The sequence below is a fragment of the Osmerus eperlanus genome, chromosome 12 (assembly GCF_963692335.1).
Source record: "Osmerus eperlanus chromosome 12, fOsmEpe2.1, whole genome shotgun sequence".
NCBI lineage: Eukaryota > Metazoa > Chordata > Actinopteri > Osmeriformes > Osmeridae > Osmerus > Osmerus eperlanus.
In genome coordinates, this window is record NC_085029.1 from 17393093 (window position 1) to 17415036 (window position 21944).

The 21944-nt window shown below is 51.9% G+C and overlaps 1 protein-coding gene across 1 annotated transcript; it reads left to right on the top strand.

The window, feature by feature from the left end:
- The first annotated feature begins 1834 nt into the window (after positions 1 to 1834).
- On the top strand, positions 1835 to 18310 carry sema4gb (sema domain, immunoglobulin domain (Ig), transmembrane domain (TM) and short cytoplasmic domain, (semaphorin) 4Gb). Its single transcript, XM_062474193.1, is given in 15 exon segments — positions 1835 to 2390; positions 7329 to 7483; positions 7771 to 7833; positions 8153 to 8251; positions 8513 to 8557; positions 8560 to 8608; positions 9024 to 9137; positions 9488 to 9642; positions 11042 to 11217; positions 12897 to 13035; positions 13287 to 13509; positions 13593 to 13708; positions 14939 to 15093; positions 15737 to 15798; positions 16267 to 18310. Coding segments are annotated over 15 exon segments (2814 nt in total). The 5' UTR covers positions 1835 to 2104; the 3' UTR covers positions 17244 to 18310.
- The last annotated feature ends 3634 nt before the right edge of the window (positions 18311 to 21944 follow it).

A 21944-nucleotide genomic window follows, 5' to 3' on the forward strand; every position in this document is an offset into this window, starting at 1 on the left:
AGGCTACATTGTCCTCTTACAGATTAACGCTGTAGGAGAAATCGTAAATGTGATGGTGACGTAAATGCTTTGCGCTATTGTTTTGTATGCTGCAGTGCAGGTGGTGTACTGCACAGGTAGGCTATATGTTATTAAGCGTATGATAGACTATATTAATTACAATATAGCATATCTGTTTCTAAACGTAGTGAACCAATGGGATATAGGCTACTCCTATTAGAAACCTGCACTTGGTAAATGTATCTTCCGAAGTTGTTTTGGAACGTGGATCGTCGCCTACTTATAGTGTGTCCCACTTCTAAACTAGCCACTGCCTCTTCAAGTAGCCACGCGACCGTCTCAGCACTTTTCCGTTGCTCCGTTCCGGCCCCAGGGCTGTACCGGCGGTGTTGAAGCCTCGGTATCTGGTTGTATCTGGACGTTAGCAACAGTACACCGCTGGTGAGAAAGAGAGAGCGTAAAACAACTGCCCTCAGGTGAAATGAACAGCCAAACTGGCAGCTCTATGGGAGAAATAGGTAGAATTACAATAGGTTGATTTTGAAGTTAGATGGTGATTATTTCAACAACGGTGTAGAATGAACGGAAAAAGTCACCGTGCATGGTGCACCTACGAGAAAAGTGAGGTCGGTGACCGTTTAACAGACGTCCCTTCCAATTCGTCCGTGTGTGTGTGTTTTCCTACGGTATCCCCGTGTCTCAGTCTCCCAGTGAGTGCTCGTGCATTACCAGGCCGATAGCCCGCCATGCCAGTGACCAGTGGCCCAATGGTTAGTATGTGTCGATGTATGAAGAGTTTCATGTAGTCCCAGACACTGAGTTTTTGGACTAAACATTAATCCTGGCATTGGGACGATTTAGGAACGAGCGTCCGTGACGGCGACTTTGATCTTTGCAGAATGACCTCATCAGAGTTAATGGTGAGTAGATACTTCAGCCGTGTGATCTCCCCTGACCTGGAGCTGATGCGTCGACAGTAACTCAAGGTGACATGGGAGAGGGGAAGAGGTGTGGGCGTGAGGGTAAATCACCGGAACGCGCTGGACCCCGTGTCGCGATCCTCTTCATGTTTGCAGACTACGATTCAGTATTCCACCTCCATCGTGTGTGTGTTCTGTGTATGTGTTCTGTGTGTGTGTGTGTGTTCCATGTGAGTGTGTATGTTCTGTGTGAGTGTGTGTGCGTTCAGTACTTCACCCCAGGGATCGCATGAAAGAGTCGTCAACTCTTGAGGCGGGAATGAGATTTACTTGCGTATGTTTATGCGCTCATGTGGACAAGGATGTTTCCGTTTCTATAAATAAGCCTTTCAAACAGTTGAGTGTTACCAAACAGACGTTTTAACCCCTGTTAGCTGTGTGTGACTGTGTTCGTTGTTATTTTGTGACATTTGACAGCTCAATCTCTGTTCCACCCGTCAAGCGAAAAGGGAAAATGCTCTTATTGATCTGCATTTCATCCTCTTTCTAAGGTCCCAAAACGACGTCCTTCCTTTTTATATAAATGTTCTTTAGTTACAGCTGCTTGTCTGCTCCTCTTGACCAAACGACAGTAATGAAAAATCTACTTTGCTCTGCAGTTGTGCAGCATTTCTAGCGCCGGTCACTACAGATTTGGGAGCTAGCAGTGGAATTGGACGGGTTTCCTTTGCCATCTGCAGAAATGTCAGACTGGATCTCCTGCTTATCACGGTGTCTTCTCCAACTGATGTCCTTACAGAGAGACTTTTTTTAATCTCTCTCCGTCCTTCAGTACTAGTTGTGCGTTTCTGAAAAGGCCGACTGGGGTCAACAAGAGTGTTGGTCTTCTGAGAACTGTCGTCATGTCAGCAGCCATGTTTACAATGTAACCACCTGGCAGGTGGCTGTCTGTGACACTGCTGATTTGTTAATGTTCTCCATTGATGTGCTACTTATGTGTGTGTTATATGTGTGTGTTGTGTGTGTTATGTGTTTGTTATGTGTGTATGTGTGTGTGTCTTGACAGCGCTACAGCAGATGTGTTTACCATTTCTTGTGGAGTTTCCATGTTGTTGTCACAGTGACGACAAGCCGTCATGGCCGTTGGCAGCCCAGGCTGAGGCAGATGTGATGGAGAGAGAGAGATGTTTGCTCTGTACAGACATGACAGTGGAGCTCTCAGCCCTGACCTCAGACAGACAGATACCTCCATCTCTCTCTCTCCCCCAGCACCAGCCCAGCCCAGCCCTCTGAACATGGGCCTCCGTGGGGATCTACACCCCCTCCTAGCCCCCCTCCTGGCCCCCCTGCTGGCCCCCCTCCTGGGCCCCCTGCTGGGCCTCTGCTGCCTGGCATCCCTGGGGGCGGGGTTCCCCTTCGGCCCCTCCCTGGGTCTGGATGTCACCCCCAGGACCACGGTGCTCTCTGAAGGTAGGACCCCCCCTCAGTGTGCACACACACACACACACACACACACACACACACAGAGACACGCACACACGCACACATGCAAATGTGCACACACACCATCAGTCTCAGTGTCCTTATTCAGTAGTGATTCTGCTGCCTGCTGCCTCAAACTCCCTTGTTCACTTTAAACAAGTGACACAGTTTTTAAGTTGGCCCCGATGGCAGTGTGTACTTTCTGGGAGTTATAAATCTCCTCTCTCAAGCCCTGTCCTAGTTCATGACGCTGCTCTGATGGAACACAGGCAGGACAAGCTGCCGCCCAGAGGACCTCTATGGGGCAGACCTGAATAGTGCCTGTGTAGAAAATAGTGCTGAACTAGAGCTTTTCTTCACAATGAGTAGGTATTTAAACATTTGAACATCATCATCATTACCAGCTCCTTCATCAGCAACACCTTGGCCACTGCAGCACTCTCCCCTCCCTCAATCCTCCTCTCCCTTCTCTCTTCTCCCTCCTCTGCCTCCTCTCCCCTCCTCTCCTCTCCCTCCTCTCCTCTCCCTCCTCTGCCTCCTCTCCCTTCTCTCCTCTCCCTCCTCTGCCTCCCCTCCTCTCCCTCCCTCCTTCCTCCCCTCCTCTCTTCTCTTCTCCTCTCCTCTCCTCTCCCTCCTCTGCCTCCCCTCCTCTCCCTCCCTCCCTCCTTCCTTCCCTCCCCTCCTCCTCTTCTCCTCTCCCTTCTCTCCCTCCCTCCCTCCCTCCTTCCTCCCCTCCTCTCTTCTCCTCTCCTCTCCTCTCCCTCCATCCTCCTCTCCAGAGGAATAAGAATAGAGCAGTAGAGTTAAGACATCAGCAGAAAGAACTGTCCTCCGACGCCAGTCCTGTTGAGCTAATAACCAAACTCCTGAGAAAAGACATTCTTAGTGTTTACCCATAAAGATATAGCTATTGTTGACTCATAAAGTGTGCGTTTGGTTTAGTTCTACGATGATAGAGAAGTTGCTGCTGGTGCATTGTGATGATCTTATTTTTCTCCTTGCCCTGGTAGAAAGTAGTCCTTGACCTACATTTCAACTCTCACGGGGTGTGCAAGAGCATGTCAGTGAATTTGTGCACGTGAGAGCATGTGTGCGTGTATGTATGTGTGTGTGTATGTATGTGACAGCATGAGTGTGTGTGTATGTGTGTGTGAGTGAGTGAGTGAGTGAGTGAGTGTGTGTGAGTGTGATCTTTGTCACTGTCCTGGTGGAGGAAGCTGCCCTCTGTGCAGAACTGGAGAGAGCAGAGTCTAATGAATCAGATCTGCTGGGTTCTGGAGTGTGTGTGTGTGTGTGTGTGTGTGTGTGAGAAAGAGCATGTCTTCCATGACTGTGTCCTGACCTGGGTGTCCTTGGGGAGTCTTCCCCAGACTAGCAGACCAGAAGTAACTCACAGCTGAAATATTGATGCAGGCTAACATGTCTGCAGGCTAACATGTCTGCAGGCTAACATGTCTGCAGGCTAACATGTCTGCAGGCTAACATGTCTGCAGCTCCAGGAAGGTCTGCAGCAGGCCTGCTGGAGCTCCCAGTCTGGAGAACTGATCCGACTACGGTTACAATAATGACAGATTATGCCTAGACATCAGAATTGATAATGTGGCATCAGAATTGATAATGTGACATCAGAATTGATAATGTGGCATCAGAATTGATAATGTGACATCAGAATTGATAATGTGGCATCAGAATTGATAATGTGACATCAGAATTGATAATGTGGCATCCGAATTGATAATGTGACATCAGAATTGATAATGTGGCATCAGAATTGATAATGTGGCATCAGGATTGATAATGTGACATCAGTATTGATAATGTGGCATCAGGATTGATAATGTGACATCAGAATTGATAATGTGGCATCAGAATTGATAATGTGACATCAGAATTGATAATGTGGCATCACAATTGATAATGTGACATCACAATTGATAATGTGGCATCAGAATTGATAATGTGACATCAGAATTGATAATGTGGCATCAGAATTGATAATGTGACATCAGAATTGATAATGTGGCATCAGGATTGATAATGTGACATCAGTATTGATCATGTGACATCAGGATTGATAATGTGACATCAGTATTGATCATGTGACATCAGGATTGATAATGTGACATCAGTATTGATAATGTGGCATCAGTATTGATAATGTGACATCAGAATTGATAATGTGGCATCAGGATTGATAATGTGACATCAGTATTGATCATGTGACATCAGGATTGATAATGTGGCATCAGGATTGATAATGTGGCATCAGGATTGATAATGTGACATCAGTATTGATAATGTGGCATCAGGATTGATAATGTGGCATCAGGATTGATAATGTGGCATCAGGATTGATAATGTGGCATCAGGATTGACAGTGTTCTTCTTGTTGTGTTCTGTCCAGCGTACAGCCCAGAGAGTCTATGCTAATATTTGAGAAGCGTTGTGTAAATACCAGTCAGAGATGTGACTGACAGGTCAAACATGTCTCACGCGTGTGCAGGCAGAGACCACACGCTGCTCACAGTACAAACAGGAACTCTGGGTTACAGGGAGCGAGCAAGTTTCTGTCTATGTCTGGGGTTCTAGAATGTTCTGTAGATATTGGGGGTCTAGAATGTACTGTAGATGCTGGGGTTCTAGAATGTTCTGTAGATGGTGGGGTTCCGACAGTCAGAGAGATGTAGCATAATGCTAATGTTGTTCTCTGTTCTGATATGATAGTTCCTTTATGTTTGTCCAGATAGCCAGATGCACTTGAACTCAGTCTGATGTGTATAAAACCATTCAGTCGTTTAACCTTGTGTAATAAACTGTATCATGTTGTTGTCATCCCGAGTCAGAGGTCTGCTGTTGGTGCGATGCAGGCAGCGTGGTCTTACGTAATGCTGATTGGTTTAGCAACAACTGGTACTTCTCAGTAACGTCAACACGGGTTAGGTCATGTGCTGTCCCCTTAGAACATGTCCCTAAAACCTGAAGTGTGTGTTGTGTGTGTGTCATGTGCCTGTCTTATTCATCCAGAGAGGGCCAGTGGCATCAGTGAGTCATTCTGCTGCCTGTGGTAGACCTCTACTCAACCCGCTCACTCGCACACACACACACTCACACACACACACACACACACACACACACACACAACATGAACACACACACCAGGCCTCCATGGATGATGGTAGTGTTCTCACTCTGGGCCTGTATACAGGTGGGACAGTGCAGGTGAGGAGTGTGTATGTGAGGAGTGTGTGTGTGTGTGTATTGTACACTCACCGGAACTCTACAGTTGCAGCACAAGGGACAGAGGTTAAAGGTCAAAGCAGTAGCTTCTCAGAACCACACACACACACACAACCCTGTGTAAACATTGAGATACATACACAGACGTAAACATATACATACACCCACACGTGGCGAATACACACACACACCCTCAGAGTGAGATGGTCAGACTGTGTGGCTCCTGTAGTTTGATTTCTCTCTCATCTGACAGTTCTGGGGGCGAGCAAACATTGCTCATACAGCCATGCTTGTTAGTCCCTAATCACATGAGATAGATTCCCTACAGGCTCCAGATCTTTCCGTTGGTTCGTGGGGGGGGGTGGTGTCCCAGGCGGGCGTTGCCTTGGCATGACGTGTTGCCTCGGTGACGGCTTGCACGTCCGACGTCACGACCGTCTCCCCATCATCGCCCTCCAGGGAGGGCGATGATGGCAGGGAGGAGGAGGGGGGCAGGGGGGGAGGGAGGAGGGGGGCAAGGGAGGAGGAGGGGGGCAGGGGGGGGAGGAGGGGGCAAGGGGATGGACCCCAACAAGCTGAACGAGTTTCAGCTAGAGACAGGGTTGGAGAATGGTGGGGCACAGGAGAAGGAGGGGGGGGGGGTATGGGTGGGAGGGGGGGGTGGAGGAAGGTGAGGATGGTTGAGGCTGATGGCTGCTTGGCGTGTCGCATGTAGAAGTGGGGTACAGGGGGCGTAGATGGGGGGCATATAAGGGGCATTCAGCAGGAATTGTGCCCTAGTACTGCCAGATCACATTAGCATGTTAGCACAGCGTAGCGTGTGTGTCTAGTACTGCTAATCACATTAGCATGTTAGCACAGCGTAGTGTGTGTGTGTGTTTGGATGTTACGGGGGGAAGGGAATCTTTAGTCCACCCAGTGAAAGTCCTGTCCATCACAGTATGATGCTGGGTGATATCCTGCCTAGATAAACACCACAGACTATCTTGGTGTCCCTCGCTGTGTTCTGTTGGGCCACAGAAAGAGGTTCTTTATGTGTGGAATGGATCCTTTCCTGGAACAGAGTAAATATTTAATCGTCAGTCTGGGACCTTTGAAACAAGGTCAAACCTTCCTGTTTCTGAGAAGATGAAAAAGAGACCAGCACTTTTATCTGCTGTATAGATCCACGCCACCGGCGCACTACTGTACACTAACTTTGATGTTCCCCAGCTATAGTACGACTGAGTTACACTCAGTTACACTGTAGGGTTAGCATTGAACACTCTGTTGATTGTGAAGAGATAAGGTGAAGATGGCAGATGGAGATTCATCACTAAAGTTACTGAAGGGAAACCTAGGTCGATGGAGATATGGATATATGGAGAGAAACAGAAGGATGGGGGAAATGAGAGAATAAGAGAGGGATGAGGGGAGTCAGGTGGCTGAACGGTTAGGGAATCGGGCTAGTAATCAGAAGGTTGCCAGTTCGATTCCCGGCTGTGCAAATGACGTTGTGTCCTTGGGCAAGGCACTTCACACTACTTGCCTCGGGGGAATGTCCCTGTACTTACTGTAAGTCGCTCTGGATAAGAGCGTCTGCTAAATGACTAAATGTAAATGTAGAAGGGATGGATATATATTAACAGTATACTGTATATGTATGTTATTGTGGAGGTGTGGTATAGAAACAGCTGTTACTGTGTGCAGGTCTGGTGGGCTGCCCGCGGTTCCGAGGGTCGGTGCAGAACTACAGCACTCTGCTGCTGGAGGAGGAGGAGGGGGGGGGGGTGCTGTACGTGGGGGGGAGGGGGGCCATCTACGCCCTGGACGCCAACAACATCTCCACACCAGGGAACCTGTCTGTGAGTTCTCCCTCTCTCTCTCTCTCTCTCTCTCTCTCTCTCTCTCTCTCTCTCTCTCTCTCTCTCTCTCTCTCTCTCTCTCTCTCTCTCTCCCTCTCTCTCTCTCTCTCTCTCTCTCTCTCTCTCTCTCTCTCTCTCTCTCTCCTTCATACCCTAACCTCTCTCTCTCTCACTGTCTATCTATCTTTCTGTCTTTCTGATCCTAATCTCTGGGCTAAGATAACCTCCTGGCTAACTAAATAACCTGGCTAACTGAACCATCTGCTGTTCATATTCATTGTTTACAGATTAATTGGGAAGCCTCGTCCGAGCAGAAGAGGCAGTGTCTGAGGCAAAGGGAAAAACAATGAGTACGATGTGTCCTGATTTCACATAGCAGGTAGCATGTTCAGGTAGCAGTAGCGGAAGTGGAAAATGTGCAAGGTCTCCTCCCGGCTGGGGTGTGTGGAGGTCTCCTCCCGGCTGGGGGGTGTGGAGGTCTCCTCCCGGCTGGGGTGTGTGGAGGTCTCCTCCCGGCTGGGGGGTGTGGAGGTCTCCTCCCGGCCTGGGGGGTGTGGAGGTCTCCTCCCGGCTGGGGGGTGTGGAGGTCTCCTCCCGGCTGGGGGGGTGTGGAGGTCTCCTCCCGGCTGGGGTGTGTGGAGGTCTGACCCAGTGTGTTGTTCCCTGCAGACGGAGTGCTTCAACCACATCCGCTTCCTGCAGCGCTACAACGAGAGCCACCTGTACGTGTGTGGGACGCACGCCTTCAGGCCGCTCTGTGCCTACATAGTAAAGCTGGGTTCTCTGCTGCGGAGTTGGACGTTCTCTGCTACGTTCTCAGACGTTCTGCTACGTTCTGAGATGTTGAGATGTTCTGAGATGTTCTGAGATGTTGAGATATTCTAAGATGTTCTGAGATGTTGAGATTTTCTAAGATGTTCTGAGATGTTGAGATGTTCTAAGATGTTCTGAGATGTTGAGATGTTCTAAGATGTTCTGAGATGTTGAGATGTTCTAAACTGTTCTGAGATGTTGTGTGCTCGTCCTCAGGACGTGGAGCGGTTCAGCTTCTCCTCTGGGTTTGAGGAGGGCAGGGGACCGCTGTCCCCTACGACCCCGCCAAGGGCTACACCGGCCTACTCATCGGTACGTGTACCTGTACACAGCTCCTTCCTGTCAGGTCAACACTCACACCTGTCTGCCTGCCTGCCTGCCTGCCTGCCTGCCTGCCTGCCTGCCTGCCTGTCTGCCTGTCTGTCTGTCTGTCTGTCTGTCTGCCTGTCTGCCTGTCTGCCGGTCTGTCGGTCTGTCGGTCTGTCTGTCTGTCTGTCTGCCTGTCTGCCTGTCTGTCTGTCTGCCTGTCTGTCTGTCTGTCTGTCTGTCTGCCTGGTTGTCTATGTTCTCTCATCTGTCTGATCCCTCCCCCCACCTCCTCCCTCCCTCCTCCCTCCTCCCTCCTCCCTCCCTCTCTCCTCCTCCTCCCTCCTCCCTCTCCCTCCCTCCTCCCTCCTCCTCCCTCCCTCCCTCCCTCCCTCCTCTCTCCTCTCTCCTCCCTCCTCAGATGGAGAGATGTTTACTGCCTCCCAGTACGAGTTCCGCAGCTCTGCGGACATTCGCCGGAACTTTCCGTTCCCCATCCTGAGGACAGAGGAGGCGCCCACCAGGTGGCTTCTGGGTAAGAACATGACCCTCCGCCCAGACAGGAGAGTGAAGATGTTTTTTTTATCAACCTTTCAAAAGTAAAAATAGAAAAAACAAAAATAATATTGATATTTTTTCCAACCAAGTTTTTTTCTTCTTCTAAACCTGTCTAAATAATAAATAGATAATTGAAACCTTTTTTCAAATGTTTTTGAAACCCCCCAAAATGATTAGAAACTTTTTTTTTTTTTTTTTTACCTTTCGAAAAAAGTTGTCCGAAAAATAAATAGTGAAGTAAAGTACTGATACCAGAAAAATCAGTACAGTAACAAAGTATTTTTACTTTGTTACTGTGTGTGTGTGTGTGTGTGTGTGTGTGTGCAGACGCAGACTTTGTGGGCTCGGTTCTGCTGAAGGAGAGCGTCAACAGCTCCGTGGGAGACGACGACAAGATCTACTTCTTCTTCAGGGAGAAGAGCCAGGAGCAGACTGCCTACCCCAGCCAGACCAGAGTGTCCAGGGTGGCGCGTGTCTGCAAGGTCCCCACACTACAGCAGCTCTCTCATGGATGTGTTCAGTACATGTGGAGTACAAGCATGTGGTGTTTCCTCCTGCTAAACTAGCATGTGGCGTTTTGTGTTCCTTCTGCTGAACTCGACTTCCTCAGACAGCTATTCATGAGCTGTAACACTGTTGCTAGGCAGACTAGAGGCCCCTCCAAGTCCCTCCTTGGTGACTCTCTCTCTCTCTCACCCCTCCCCCCTCTTACTCTGCCCCCCCTCCCACTCCCCCTTCACCTAATTTCACTTGAGATCAGTGTCGCTCAGCCAGACACCATCCCAGAAACCTCATCTATAACTGCAGATAACTCCTCACTCTCTCTCTCTCTCTCTCTCTCCTCTCTCTCTCTCTCTCTCTCTCTCCTCTCTCTCTCTCTCTCTCTCTCTCTCTCTCTCTCTCTCTCTCTCTCTCTCTTCTCTCTCTCTCTCTCTCTCTCTATCTCTCTCTCTCTATCTCTCTCTCTCCATCTCTCTCTCTCTGTCTGTGTCTCCCTCTCTCTCTCTCTCCTTATGGTGCTTCCTACACGGTCCTCGAGACAGTGGACAGGAAGTGACATCATGGATGGCCCAGACGTGTTTGTGTCTACTTTGTGTTGCTACTGTTAGCTCAACCCAGAGAACTCTTCAACGTCTTCAGCGTTGGCGATAAGGCTTGTTGATACTGCGTTGTTGGACGGGTTCCTTTGTTGCTCTCTTCCCACAGCTCAATGCTAACTCCAGCAGGATGTGATATCAGCAGAGAACAGAGTCACTTCCTGTGTCTCTCTGGCCCCGAAACCACTTCCTCTCTCTCTCTTGATGGAAGAGCTTCTTTAATATTGATAATAGGTCCTGCGCTGTATGCATTGTTTATTGAGCTGTCTGGGCAACCAGGGAGGAGTGTGTGTGTGTGTTTGTGTGTGTGTGTATGTTGTGTGTGTGTGGGAGAAACATACCTCTTCATGAACAATATAAGCCTGAGGGAGGCAGATGTGAGGAGAGCAGTGTGATTCACGAGGCAGTCTAAAGAGGAGAAGCTAAGCGAGGTGCTCTAGATCATGTCCCTGCCTGCCTCCAGTGCTGCTGTTTCTGACTCTATCACAGCACAGCAGCAGGCTCTATGTGAACACGCCGTGCTGTCGGGCACCTGCATGCGTATGTCTGCGTGCGTTCATGCATGTGCTTATTTATTTGTGCGTGTGGCCGGTGTGTGCACGTGTGTGTGTGCATGTGTGTGTGTGTACGTGTGTGTGTGCATGTGTGTGTGTGTACGTGTGTGTGTGCATGTGTGTGTGTGTACGTGTGCATACATGGTGTGTGTGTTGATCTGTATGCGTGCGAGGCTAGTCCGGAAGCTAGTAGCCAGCCTGACCAGACGCCCGTCTCTGCCCGTCTCCAGGGCGACTGGGGGGGGCAGAGGACCCTGCAGAAGAGGTGGACGTCGTTCCTGAAGGCACGGCTGGTGTGCTCCGTGCCCGACTACGAGCTCCACCTCAACATGCTGCGGGCGGTGAGCGTGCGGCAGGGGGCGGACGCCCGGGGCAGCACCCTCTACGGAGCCTTCGGACTGGAGTGGTGAGTGTCGGCCCCCAGATGGACACGGAGGCTTACTGATGATGTGCTGCAGAGGTTTATTCATGTGAAGGCGAAGCATGCGATGGGGGGGGGGGGGGGGATTTGAAAGTCTTTGTCAGTGAAATGCTCTGCCCACTAAGCTAATGTCACTGTGCCAGTCTACCCTGTAAGTAAGGGTGAGAGTTAGCTGCTAGGTTCTGAGGGTGGTTATGTTCTGGGTTCTCAGGGTGGTTGGGTTCTATGTTCTGAGTGTGGTTGGGTTCTGAGGGCTGTAGACTGTACTAGAGCATGCGAAGGCAGAGTGGGTGAGGAGACTGATGAGCCATGAGGAGGAGGGTAGAGGGGGCCGGTGGTGGAGGAGAGGACAATGTCAGGGTTGTGTGTTTGTGCAAGTGCGTGTGTGGGTGTGTTTATGCTGACTCACGCGGCATAAAAGTCCCACAGGGAAGGAGAATCAGATGTCGGGTCTAACCACGACAAGTACCCTTCTCCTGGATCTCCTTCTCTCTCCTATATTCTCTCTCTCTTTCACTCTCTCTCTCGTTCTCTTTCTCTTTCACTCTCTCTCTCTTTCTCTCTCTCTTTCACTCTCTCTTTCTCTCTCCCTCACTCTAAGGCTACTATCACCTTTTCTCAATTTCATCTAAAGCCAAAATGCCCTTGTGTGTGTGTGAGCGCGTGTGTGTGTGAGCGTGTGTGTGTAAGCCCCTGGGCACCTCAGATCTCTTTAATCTCCTGGGTCTCTTTCATCTGCGTTCCTGTCCTCAGTGTGGTGTTCAGGCCCTCAGACGACACAAAGAACCTTAGAACGTGACTCAGATCTTTCTGGCCCAGACTGATCTCACCTGCAGGGCTCCTCTCCACCTGGCCCGGGCCTCCATCCTCATTCCTCTGTCGTGAATCAAAACATGAAACCCCCTGGGTCATGGCTGCTAACCCAGCACTAAGCCTGGGCTACACAGGGCCGTAGAGAATCAGGGTCTCAACATGCTTGTGCTGTAACGACGAGATGTGAACCTTACTCATGTCCGGCCACAGCCTGAAGGGATTGTTTGTTGAAGGGAGTTGTAGTTTGAGATCTTTGGTACTCTGAAACCCTAAACCTGGTAACAAAGAGTCCTGGATGACTAGTGGAACCAAACTTCCACCCCACCTGCCCTCCCTCACCCCTACACCCCACCTGCCCTCCCTCACCCCTACACCCCACCTGCCCTCCCTCACCCCTACACCCCACCTGCCCTCCCTCACCCCTACACCCCACCTGCCCTCCCTCACCCCTACACCCCACCTGCCCTCCCTCACCCCTACACCCCACCTGCCCTCCCTCACCCCTACACCCCACCTGCCCTCCCTCACCCCTACACCCCACCTGCCCTCCCTCACCCCTACACCCCACCTGCCCTCCCTCACCCCTACACCCCACCTGCCCTCCCTCACCCCTACACCCCACCTGCCCTCCCTCACCCCTACACCCCACCTGCCCTCCCTCACCCCTACACCCCAGCGTGGTGAATCATGGACCAAACTCTACTTAACTTATTTACCTTCTCCTTGTCAAATGGAGACGTGGATTAGATATGTTTGAAATTGGACCAGCTTGGCAGATAAACAATCTCCAGGTGTTTATACTATGTCCACTTATTAACCCTGTGCCTTATCCTGGCTTTTGTTCCCTTCAGGAGAAACATCAAAGCGTCTGCAGTGTGCCAGTATTCCTTCTCTGACATCCAGAAAGCATTCGACGGACCGTACATGGAGGTCCAGGATTCAAAATGGCGGGAATACACAGGGAAGGTTCCAGAACCAAGACCAGGCTCTGTAAGTCTCTACAGCTGATCTGTTTAACTTCCCTCCCATCCTCAGAACATGTTAGCTTTCAGTTCACTGGTCTCATTCCCACCCATCACTCTCTCTCTCTTCCCACTCCCTCCCTCTCTCTCTTTGCCTCCTCTCTTTGCCCTCTCTCGTCCTCTCTCCTCTCTCTTTCTCTCCCCTCTCCTCCCCTCCCCTCTCTCTCTTTGCTCTCCCTCTCCCCTCCTCCCCTCCTCCCCCCCCCCCCCTCCCCCCAGTGTATAACAGACCTCCACAGATCTCAGAGTATCAACTCATCCAGAGACCTCCCAGACAACGTGCTGACCTTCGCCCGCAGGCACCCCCTCATGTCCACTCAGGTCCAGCCAATCGGAGGCCGCCCGCTCATGTTCAAGAGGAACGTCAACTACGTGAAGATGGCGGTGCACCAGGCGGCCGCTCTCGACGGTCACGTCTACACCGTCCTGTTCCTGGGCACCGGTGAGTCCAGACCACCTCAAGCGCCTCCTGGATGGTTGCTGAGTGTAGCAGGAAGGTTAAGTGTGTTGTGTGTGTTCCTGCAGATGAGGGCTGGCTGCACAAGGCTGTGGATGTGGAGGGGGACATGCACATCGTGGAGGAGCTGCAGCTGTTCACTCCTGCTCAGCCCATAGACAGCATGGTGGTGTCTACAGCACAGGTAGAGACTACACCCTCACCCTCCCCCAAACCCTGACCCTCCCCCAAACCCTCACCCTCACCCTGACCCTCCCCCAAACCCTGACCCTCCCCCTGACCCTCACCCTGACCCTCACCCTCACCCTGACCCTCCCCCAAACCCTGACCCTCCCCCAAACCCTGACCCTCACCCTGACCCTCACCCTGACCCTCACCCTGACCCTCACCCTGACCCTCCCCCAAACCCTGACCCTCCCCCAAACCCTGACCCTCCCCCAAACCCTGACCCTCCCCCAAACCCTGACCCTCACCCTGACCCTCACCCTGACCCTCGCCCTGACCCTCCCCCAAACCCTGACCCTCACCCTGACCCTCACCCTGACCCTCCCCCAAACCCTGACCCTCACCCAAACCCTGACCCTCGCCCTGACCCTCACCCTGACCCTCACCCTGACCCTCACCCTGACCCTCACCCTGACCCTCCCCCAAACCCTGACCCTCCCCCAAACCCTGACCCTCCCCCAAACCCTGACCCTCCCCCAAACCCTGACCCTCCCCCAAACCCTGACCCTCACCCTGACCCTCACCCTGACCCTCGCCCTGACCCTCCCCCAAACCCTGACCCTCCCCCAAACCCTGACCCTCACCCTGACCCTCACCCTGACCCTCCCCCAAACCCTGACCCTCACCCAAACCCTGACCCTCACCCTGACCCTCGCCCTGACCCTCACCCTGACCCTCACCCTGACCCTCCCCCAAACCCTGACCCTCCCCCAAACCCTGACCCTCCCCCAAACCCTGACCCTCCCCCAAACCCTGACCCTCCCCCAAACCCTGACCCTCACCCTGACCCTCACCCTGACCCTCGCCCTGACCCTCCCCCAAACCCTGACCCTCCCCCAAACCCTGACCCTCACCCTGACCCTCACCCTGACCCTCCCCCAAACCCTGACCCTCACCCAAACCCTGACCCTCACCCTGACCCTCACCCTGACCCTCACCCTGACCCTGACCCTCACCCTGACCCTCGCCCTGACCCTCACCCTCACCCTGACCCTGACCCTCACCCTGACCCTCACCCAAACCCTGACCCTCGCCCTGACCCTCACCCTGACCCTCCCCCAAACCCTGACCCTCCCCCAAACCCTCACCCTGACCCTCACCCTGACCCTCACCCTGACCCTCGCCCTGACCCTCACCCTGATCCTCACCCTCCCCCTCATGTTATTGTTGTTGTTTTCCCTCCCAACAGAGGAGTGTATATGTGGGCTCCCACTCCGGCGTGGTCCAGGTACCCATGGCAACGTGCCGGCGCTACACTTCCTGTTTCGACTGCGTGTTTGCACGGGACCCTTACTGTGGCTGGGACAGGGTCCGCTGTGTGGAGATCACCTCACGAGCAGGGAGGTGAGGGGACACAAGCAAGCTGACTCACACACACACACACACACACTGACACACACACACACACTGACACGCACACACACTGACTCACAGACACACTGACACACACTGGCACACACATACACACTGACACACACACACACTCACTGACACACACAGAGGGGATGAGAGTGAAGCTGTTGAGACTGTGTTTTGCCTGAGCTCATTTCCTCTGCATGAGTGAGTGTCAGACATCTTAATCTCCACCAGTACTGCAAAATGGACCTCTCTGCCCCCCCCCTCCTCCCTCTTTCTCTTCCTCTCTCTCCCTCTTGTCTGTCTCTCTCTCTCCATCTCTCTCTTTTCTGTCTCTCTTCTCCCTCTCTCTCTGCAGTTTATCTGAAGTATAGAGGCCTTCATATTCCTCCAGACTCTGTCCTCCTCTAACCTCCTACCACACTTACTGTGTTTGTTAAAATCTCATAAAAATGTATTAATAGATATCTTGACTTGACTTTTAAGATTATAAAAATTATAAATTATGTCCTCAGGTTGGGATGTATATATGTTATATTGTCGATATTGTAACGTATCGTAACATATCGTATCGTAGCGTACGGTACGGTAGTGTGTGTAAACAGCTGAGGCTTGTGTCTCCGGTCAGCAGGTCCAGTCTGGTCCAGGACATACAGACTGGCAGCAGAGGCTGTGCCAACAGCACTGGAGATGGTATGTACTGAACCAACACACACACACTCTTATACACACACTCTATCTCCCTCTCTTACACACACACACACACACACACACACACACACATACTGTACTTTATTCTATTTCAAGATTGAACCTGGATGACAGTGTTCCCTCGCGTGCCTCAAACGGAACGTTTAAAGACCAGAAGGGATTTCATGTGTGTGTGCTTCTCTGGCCTCGCTAGACCTCCACACACCTTTTAATCAGCTCTCCCCTACGTTAGAGGTCATGTGATCACCCTGTCAGAGGTCAGGTGATCACCCTGGTGTCATAGCCATGTTGTTAAACTGTTATATCATGTGTGTGACTTCCTCCACTCTCCCTGTTTGTTTTTTCTCTCCATTCCCTCCCTTCCTCTCCCCTTCCCTCCCTCTCCCCTTCCCTCCCTCTCCCCTTCCCCCCCCCCTCCCCCCTCCCTCCCCCCCCCCCCCACTTCTCCAGTGCTCCAGCGCAGGCGCTCAGTGATGTCAGGAGACGACGTCCTCCTGCAGTGTGAGCTGCGTTCTAACCTGGCGTCTCCTCGCTGGACGCTGAACGGCCGGCCGCTGAACACCCACAGCCCCGCCTCCGGGTACCGCCTCGGCACCGACGGCCTGCTCATCGTCGGGGCCCGCCCTCAGCAGGGCGGGGCTTACCGCTGCTTCGCCGTGGAGAACAACATCTGGGTCCCCGTGCGTCTGTACCGGGTCACCGTCCACACAGAGATGCCCTCCCCCGCCCCACCCCCCACCCCTTCACCCAGCCCCGCCCCACCCCCCACCCCTTCACCCAGCCCCGCCGCCACCCCCAGCCCCCCCACCGAGCGCACGCTGCTCTCCCCGCCCGCCCCCCTGCCCCCGGGACCTGAGTTCCAGACCTTCAGGAACATGGAGGCTGTGTATATCTCCCTGGTGGCGGTGCTGGGGGGGCTGTGTCTGGTGCTGACGGTGGTGCTGCTCTATGTCAGCTTCTGCTCCAGGGGGCCCTACGGGGCCAGGAAGTTCCCCCAGCAGGAGTTCTCCATCCTGGGGATGTCTGACAGGAAGAGGAGCTTCCCCCTGGAGCTCCAGACCATCTCCAGCCACTGCAACGGCCGGCAGGACAGGAGAGGTCGGAGGTCGCTGTCGTTGTCCAATGACGACCTCGCGGAGGTGTTCCTCCAGATCGTCCCTGGGGAGGGACAGATGTCCCCCGGCATGACCCCAGCCCCCCCAGCCCCGCCCCTGCCCCTCCCCCCTCCGCTGCCCTGCTCCGACTACGCCAACGGGCTGTCAGCCACGCTGCCCAGCGTGCTGAGGAAGATGAACGGGAACAGCTACATGCTACTGAGCCCGGCGGAGGCCGACAGCACCTCGCCGCTCTACCACTCCTTCACCGAGGAGCTCAACCAGATCCTGGAGAAGAGGAAACATACGCAGCCCGACGAGAGCTCTGTGTAGCCCCCCCCCCTTCCCACTCCCCTTCCTCCCCTGTCTGTCGGTTATTTATCCCCCCCCCCCACAGCGCCCCCCAGAGGATTGGAGGACTGTGTTGTGTGGTGAGTCTACTCCAGTGTTCCAGTGTTGAGGTACCTGTGGTTACTAGATGTACTTCACCTGTCCAGACGTGAGACCACGCCCCCGATCTTTACATTCTGGACGTCCCAAACCCCCCGAAGAAGAGCTCTATCTTTTAAAAGTGAGAAAAAGACACATTTGGATGCGCAGTATTGTTTCTTTAAGTGGAGAACCCTCCGGGCTACACGAGTCACACTCCTACCTCAGCCGACCCACGGACAAGGTTGGAACTCCTGCTTACGCTGCAGTGCATAATGGGACGATCGCAGCGACTCACAGTCACCATGGCAACAGTGCAGGACGTCCTAGGACTGTGGGGACAGATTCTGGGAACTGTAGTGTTGACACGCATTGGAAGCTCTCTGTCTGTAGAGCTCATTCCCAGCACCACACTGAAGAATAACTGGTTGGGCACACGATACATTTCAACCACATTTAAAGCAGCACTTCTCCTTATTCCCCTTTAGTTCTCATGTAAATAGCAATAACACCACTGTTACACCTGCCAGGACTGGAGCTACCTGTTGAAACGATGCCAAGGGAAAATCTGTAGCGAAAAAACACTTTGGATGGAATATGTTTCGTATTTTTCTGTTGTTTCTCAACGTGATGAGAGGAGGTGTAACAGCGCTGATGAAGACTACAGCCTCTCTCTCTTTCTCTGATCTCTCTCTCTCGTCTCCCTTTCTCTCTCTGCTCCTCTATCTCTCTCTTTCTATCCTCTCTCTATCCTCTTCCTCCCTCTCTCTCGCTCTCCATCACTGGTTTGCTGGTACAACCTTCATCATGGACTTGAAGGCCTGGGAGGCTGGAGCACCACAGTAAGACACAACCCTATACCCTAAACCCTATACCCTATACTCTATACCCTAAACCCTATACTCTATACTCTATACCCTAAACCCTATACTCTATACTCTATACTCTATACTCTATACTCTATACCCTAAACCCTATACTCTATACTCTATACCCTAAACCCTATACCCTATACTCTATACCTTAAACCCTATACCCTATACTCTATACTCTATACCCTAAACCCTATACCCTATACTCTATACCCTATACTCTATACTCTATACCCTATACTCTATACCCTATACTCTATACCCTATACTCTATACCCTAAACCCTATACCCTATACCCTAAACTCTATACTCTATACCCTAAACCCTATACCCTAAACCCTATACTCTATACCCTAAACCCTAAAACCTATACCCTATACCCTATACCCTAAACCCTAAACCCTATACCCTAAACCCTAAACCCTATACTCTATACCCTATACCCTAAACCCTATACCCTAAACCCTATACTCTATACCCTAAACCCTATACCCTATACCCTAAACCCTAAACCCTATACCCTAAACCCTATACTCTATACCCTATACCCTAAACCCTATACTCTATACCCTAAACCCTAAACCCTATACCCTAAACCCTTTACCCTATACCCTATACCCTATACCCTAAACCCTATACCCTATACCCTATACCCTAAACCCTATACTCTATACCCTAAACCCTAAACCCTATACCATATTCCATAACCATAACCCAACTCCTCTCTACTGTATCCCAGCTTGAAGCCTGTTTACAGCTGCATTACATTTACATTGTCATGGTGCTCCTTCCCCTCCTCTCTCTCCTCCCTCTCCTCCCCCTCCTCCTCCCCCTCCTCCCTCTCCTACCTCTCCTCCCTCTCCTCCCTTTCCTCTCTCTCCTCCCTCTCCTCCCTCTGCTCCCCCTCCTCTCTCTCCTCCCTCTCCTCCCCCTCCTCCCTCTCCTCCCTTTCCTCTCTCTCCTCCCTCTCCTCCCTCTCCTCTCTCTCCTCCCTCTCCTCCCTCTCCTCTCTCTCCTCCCTCTCCTCTCTCTCCTCCCTCTCCTCCCTCTCCTCCCTCTCCTCTCTCTCCTCCCTTTCCTCTCTCTCCTCCCTCTCCTCTCTCTCCTCCCTCTCCTCTCTCTCCTCCCTCTCTTCCCTCAGTGGAGGTGAAGGGCAGGCGTGTTGATTCAGATCCTTGTTCATGTTTGTGTTGCTTGTCCCGTGCGTGGACGCATGCTGGCACTGAACCAGAGGCAGAAGACCTTCAACGCTGAAGAACGCCCACGTCACTGTTCCTGAACGTCCTCTCTCTCTCTCTCTCTCTCTCTCTCTCTCTCTCTCTCTCTGTGTTTTTCCTGGCCTCTGCTCGATCAACACATACAGACAGACCTGCCGTAGCTCCGCCCCGGAGGGATGGGCAGTGACGTTAAACAAGCCGTCTGCTCAGCAGCATCGGGCAGGCAGGAAGACGATCTGCGTGGTGTACGATCGTCACGGTTACAGGGTGTTAAACAGAGATCTCAGCGCTCAGCAAGTGTTGAATCAGCTGTTGGAGGGGCCCTCCCTGGGGGCTCCCTAGAGAGCCAAGGGGCGATCTGTCTGTGGGGGGGATGCAGGAAGAGCCAGGCTTGGCAGCGTGCCTGGGGGGGGGGGGTTGTTTGAGGACCATGTTGTCTATAGAACAGCACCACACTGCAGAGCTCAGAAGGTTCCACCTGAGAGTCCTGATCAGTGATGCAGTTGGTGCAGCTGGTAGGAGCTGCTCTGTACCAGCAGGGTCTCTTCTCGTCCTCTCCTCTTTTCCCTCTCTCCCTCCTCTCCCTCTCTCCTATCCTCCTCTTTCCCTCCTCTCCCGCTCTCCTATCCTCCTCCTCTCACCCACCTCTCCCTCTCTCCTATCCTCCTCTCTCCCTTCTCCTCTCTTCCTCTCCTCTTTTCCCTCTCTCCCTCCTCTCCCTCTCTCCTATCCTCCTCCTCTCTCCCTCCTCTCCCTCTCTCCTCTCTTCCTCTCCTCTTCTCCCTCTCTCCCAACTCTCTCTCTCCTATCCTCCTCTCTCCTCTCTTCCTCTCCTCTTTTCCCTCTCTCCCAACTCTCTCTCCTCTCTCCCTCCTCTCCCTCTCTCCTCTCTTCCTCTCCTCTTCTCCCTCTCTCCCAACTCTCTCTCTCCTATCCTCCTCTCTCCCTCTCTCCTCTCTTCCTCTCCTCTTTTCCCTCTCTCCCAACTCTCTCTCTCTCTCTTATCCTCCTCTCTCCCTCCTCTCCCTCTCTCCTCTCTTCCTCTCCTCTTTTCCTCTCCCTCCCTCCCTCCTTCACTCTGTCCCTCACTCCCTCTCTGACCTTAACCGCTCTCCCTCCCTCCCGTACCCACCCTGCTGAGTTCACAAACGACCATGACGGACCCCAATCAATTACAGTCGGTCTTCAGAGTCCTCCTGACCTTGTCTCTGCAGAGACAGCGGGGGGAAACACTACAGTAGAGGATCTAACAGTGTTTTATTATCAGTTATAGAAACACGACAGTCAGGCATATGCCAGTTTTAAAACACTACAGCCTTCCTGGCGTTATAGAAACGCCAACAAACATTTTCCCCTGGGGGCAATAAAGTAAATAGTATAATATCGTACAACAGTCTTCTGGTGTGTTTGCTGCAGAGGCGGGGACTCACACTGTGGGCCGCCTGGCTGGTTAGAATATGTATGAGACAAGAGAGGTGTTTCATTACACACACAATCCCAAGGTGTCTCTAAGTGGACATGTAGAGGCGTTTAAACACTCACCGTGTCTCAGGCTGTCTATCACCGTGACAGGTACAGTCGTTTCAACACACTTAGACCAAGCAGGTGGAGAGGCAGGTGATAGCCAGGGCATCACATAGCCTTGATGAATACGTTTGGCTACATTGAATGTAAATTTGAGTTTCTAGTGCTGTAGCTGTTTGAAGTCTCCATAAAACACATGATAAAAAACGTGAATCTCATATGTCTTAAATGAGAATACAAGAACAATTTATTTCACAGACAAACTGGAGTTGTGGTTAATTATGGTTGACCTACGACCATGTCACTGTGCTCATTTGTTAGCTCGGTTTAAGGATAAACCTAAATCTGCAGTCTAATGCTGCATCACTGGGGGGTGTCCTGATGGATCCTATATCGTTTTGTCTTTCCTCTCTGTAGATATGTAGGCTGCGGGCTGCAGACCTTGTGAGTCAGGTGACGGCAGGACCACAGGGATGCAGACCTCGTGAGTCAGGTGACGGCAGGACCACAGGGATGCTCAACGCAGGATGGTGAACGTGTCCACATCGAGGGGTCCCAGGTTCAAATCCCCCCTGTTGGTAGCTTTGGATAAAAAGCGCCTGCTAAGTGACATTATGATGTATTAGATGACTCTGTATGGAACAGATCTTCAGACTGGACAGTGTTGTGTGTGTAGTTCTCCTGGCAGCGTGACAAACAAGGTTAGCAAGCACTTACTCTTACTTCCAAAACTCACACACAACAACGAATCAATGTTCAAAAGTTCGTAGTATGTTTGGTTTTCTCCTGCTGAATAAAATGTTTACACTACACAGTATTTCATATACCCTGATTTTCCCCTTGATTGTTACATTCTGGTAGTGTTCTTGTTAATGTAAATACGGTTGACTTATTTAAACTCAATATTATTCAGTAGACCTACCAAGCACATGTCATAGTTTAGACATTTGAGCAATTGATGGAAAACTCCTATATTTATAATAAAAGTATT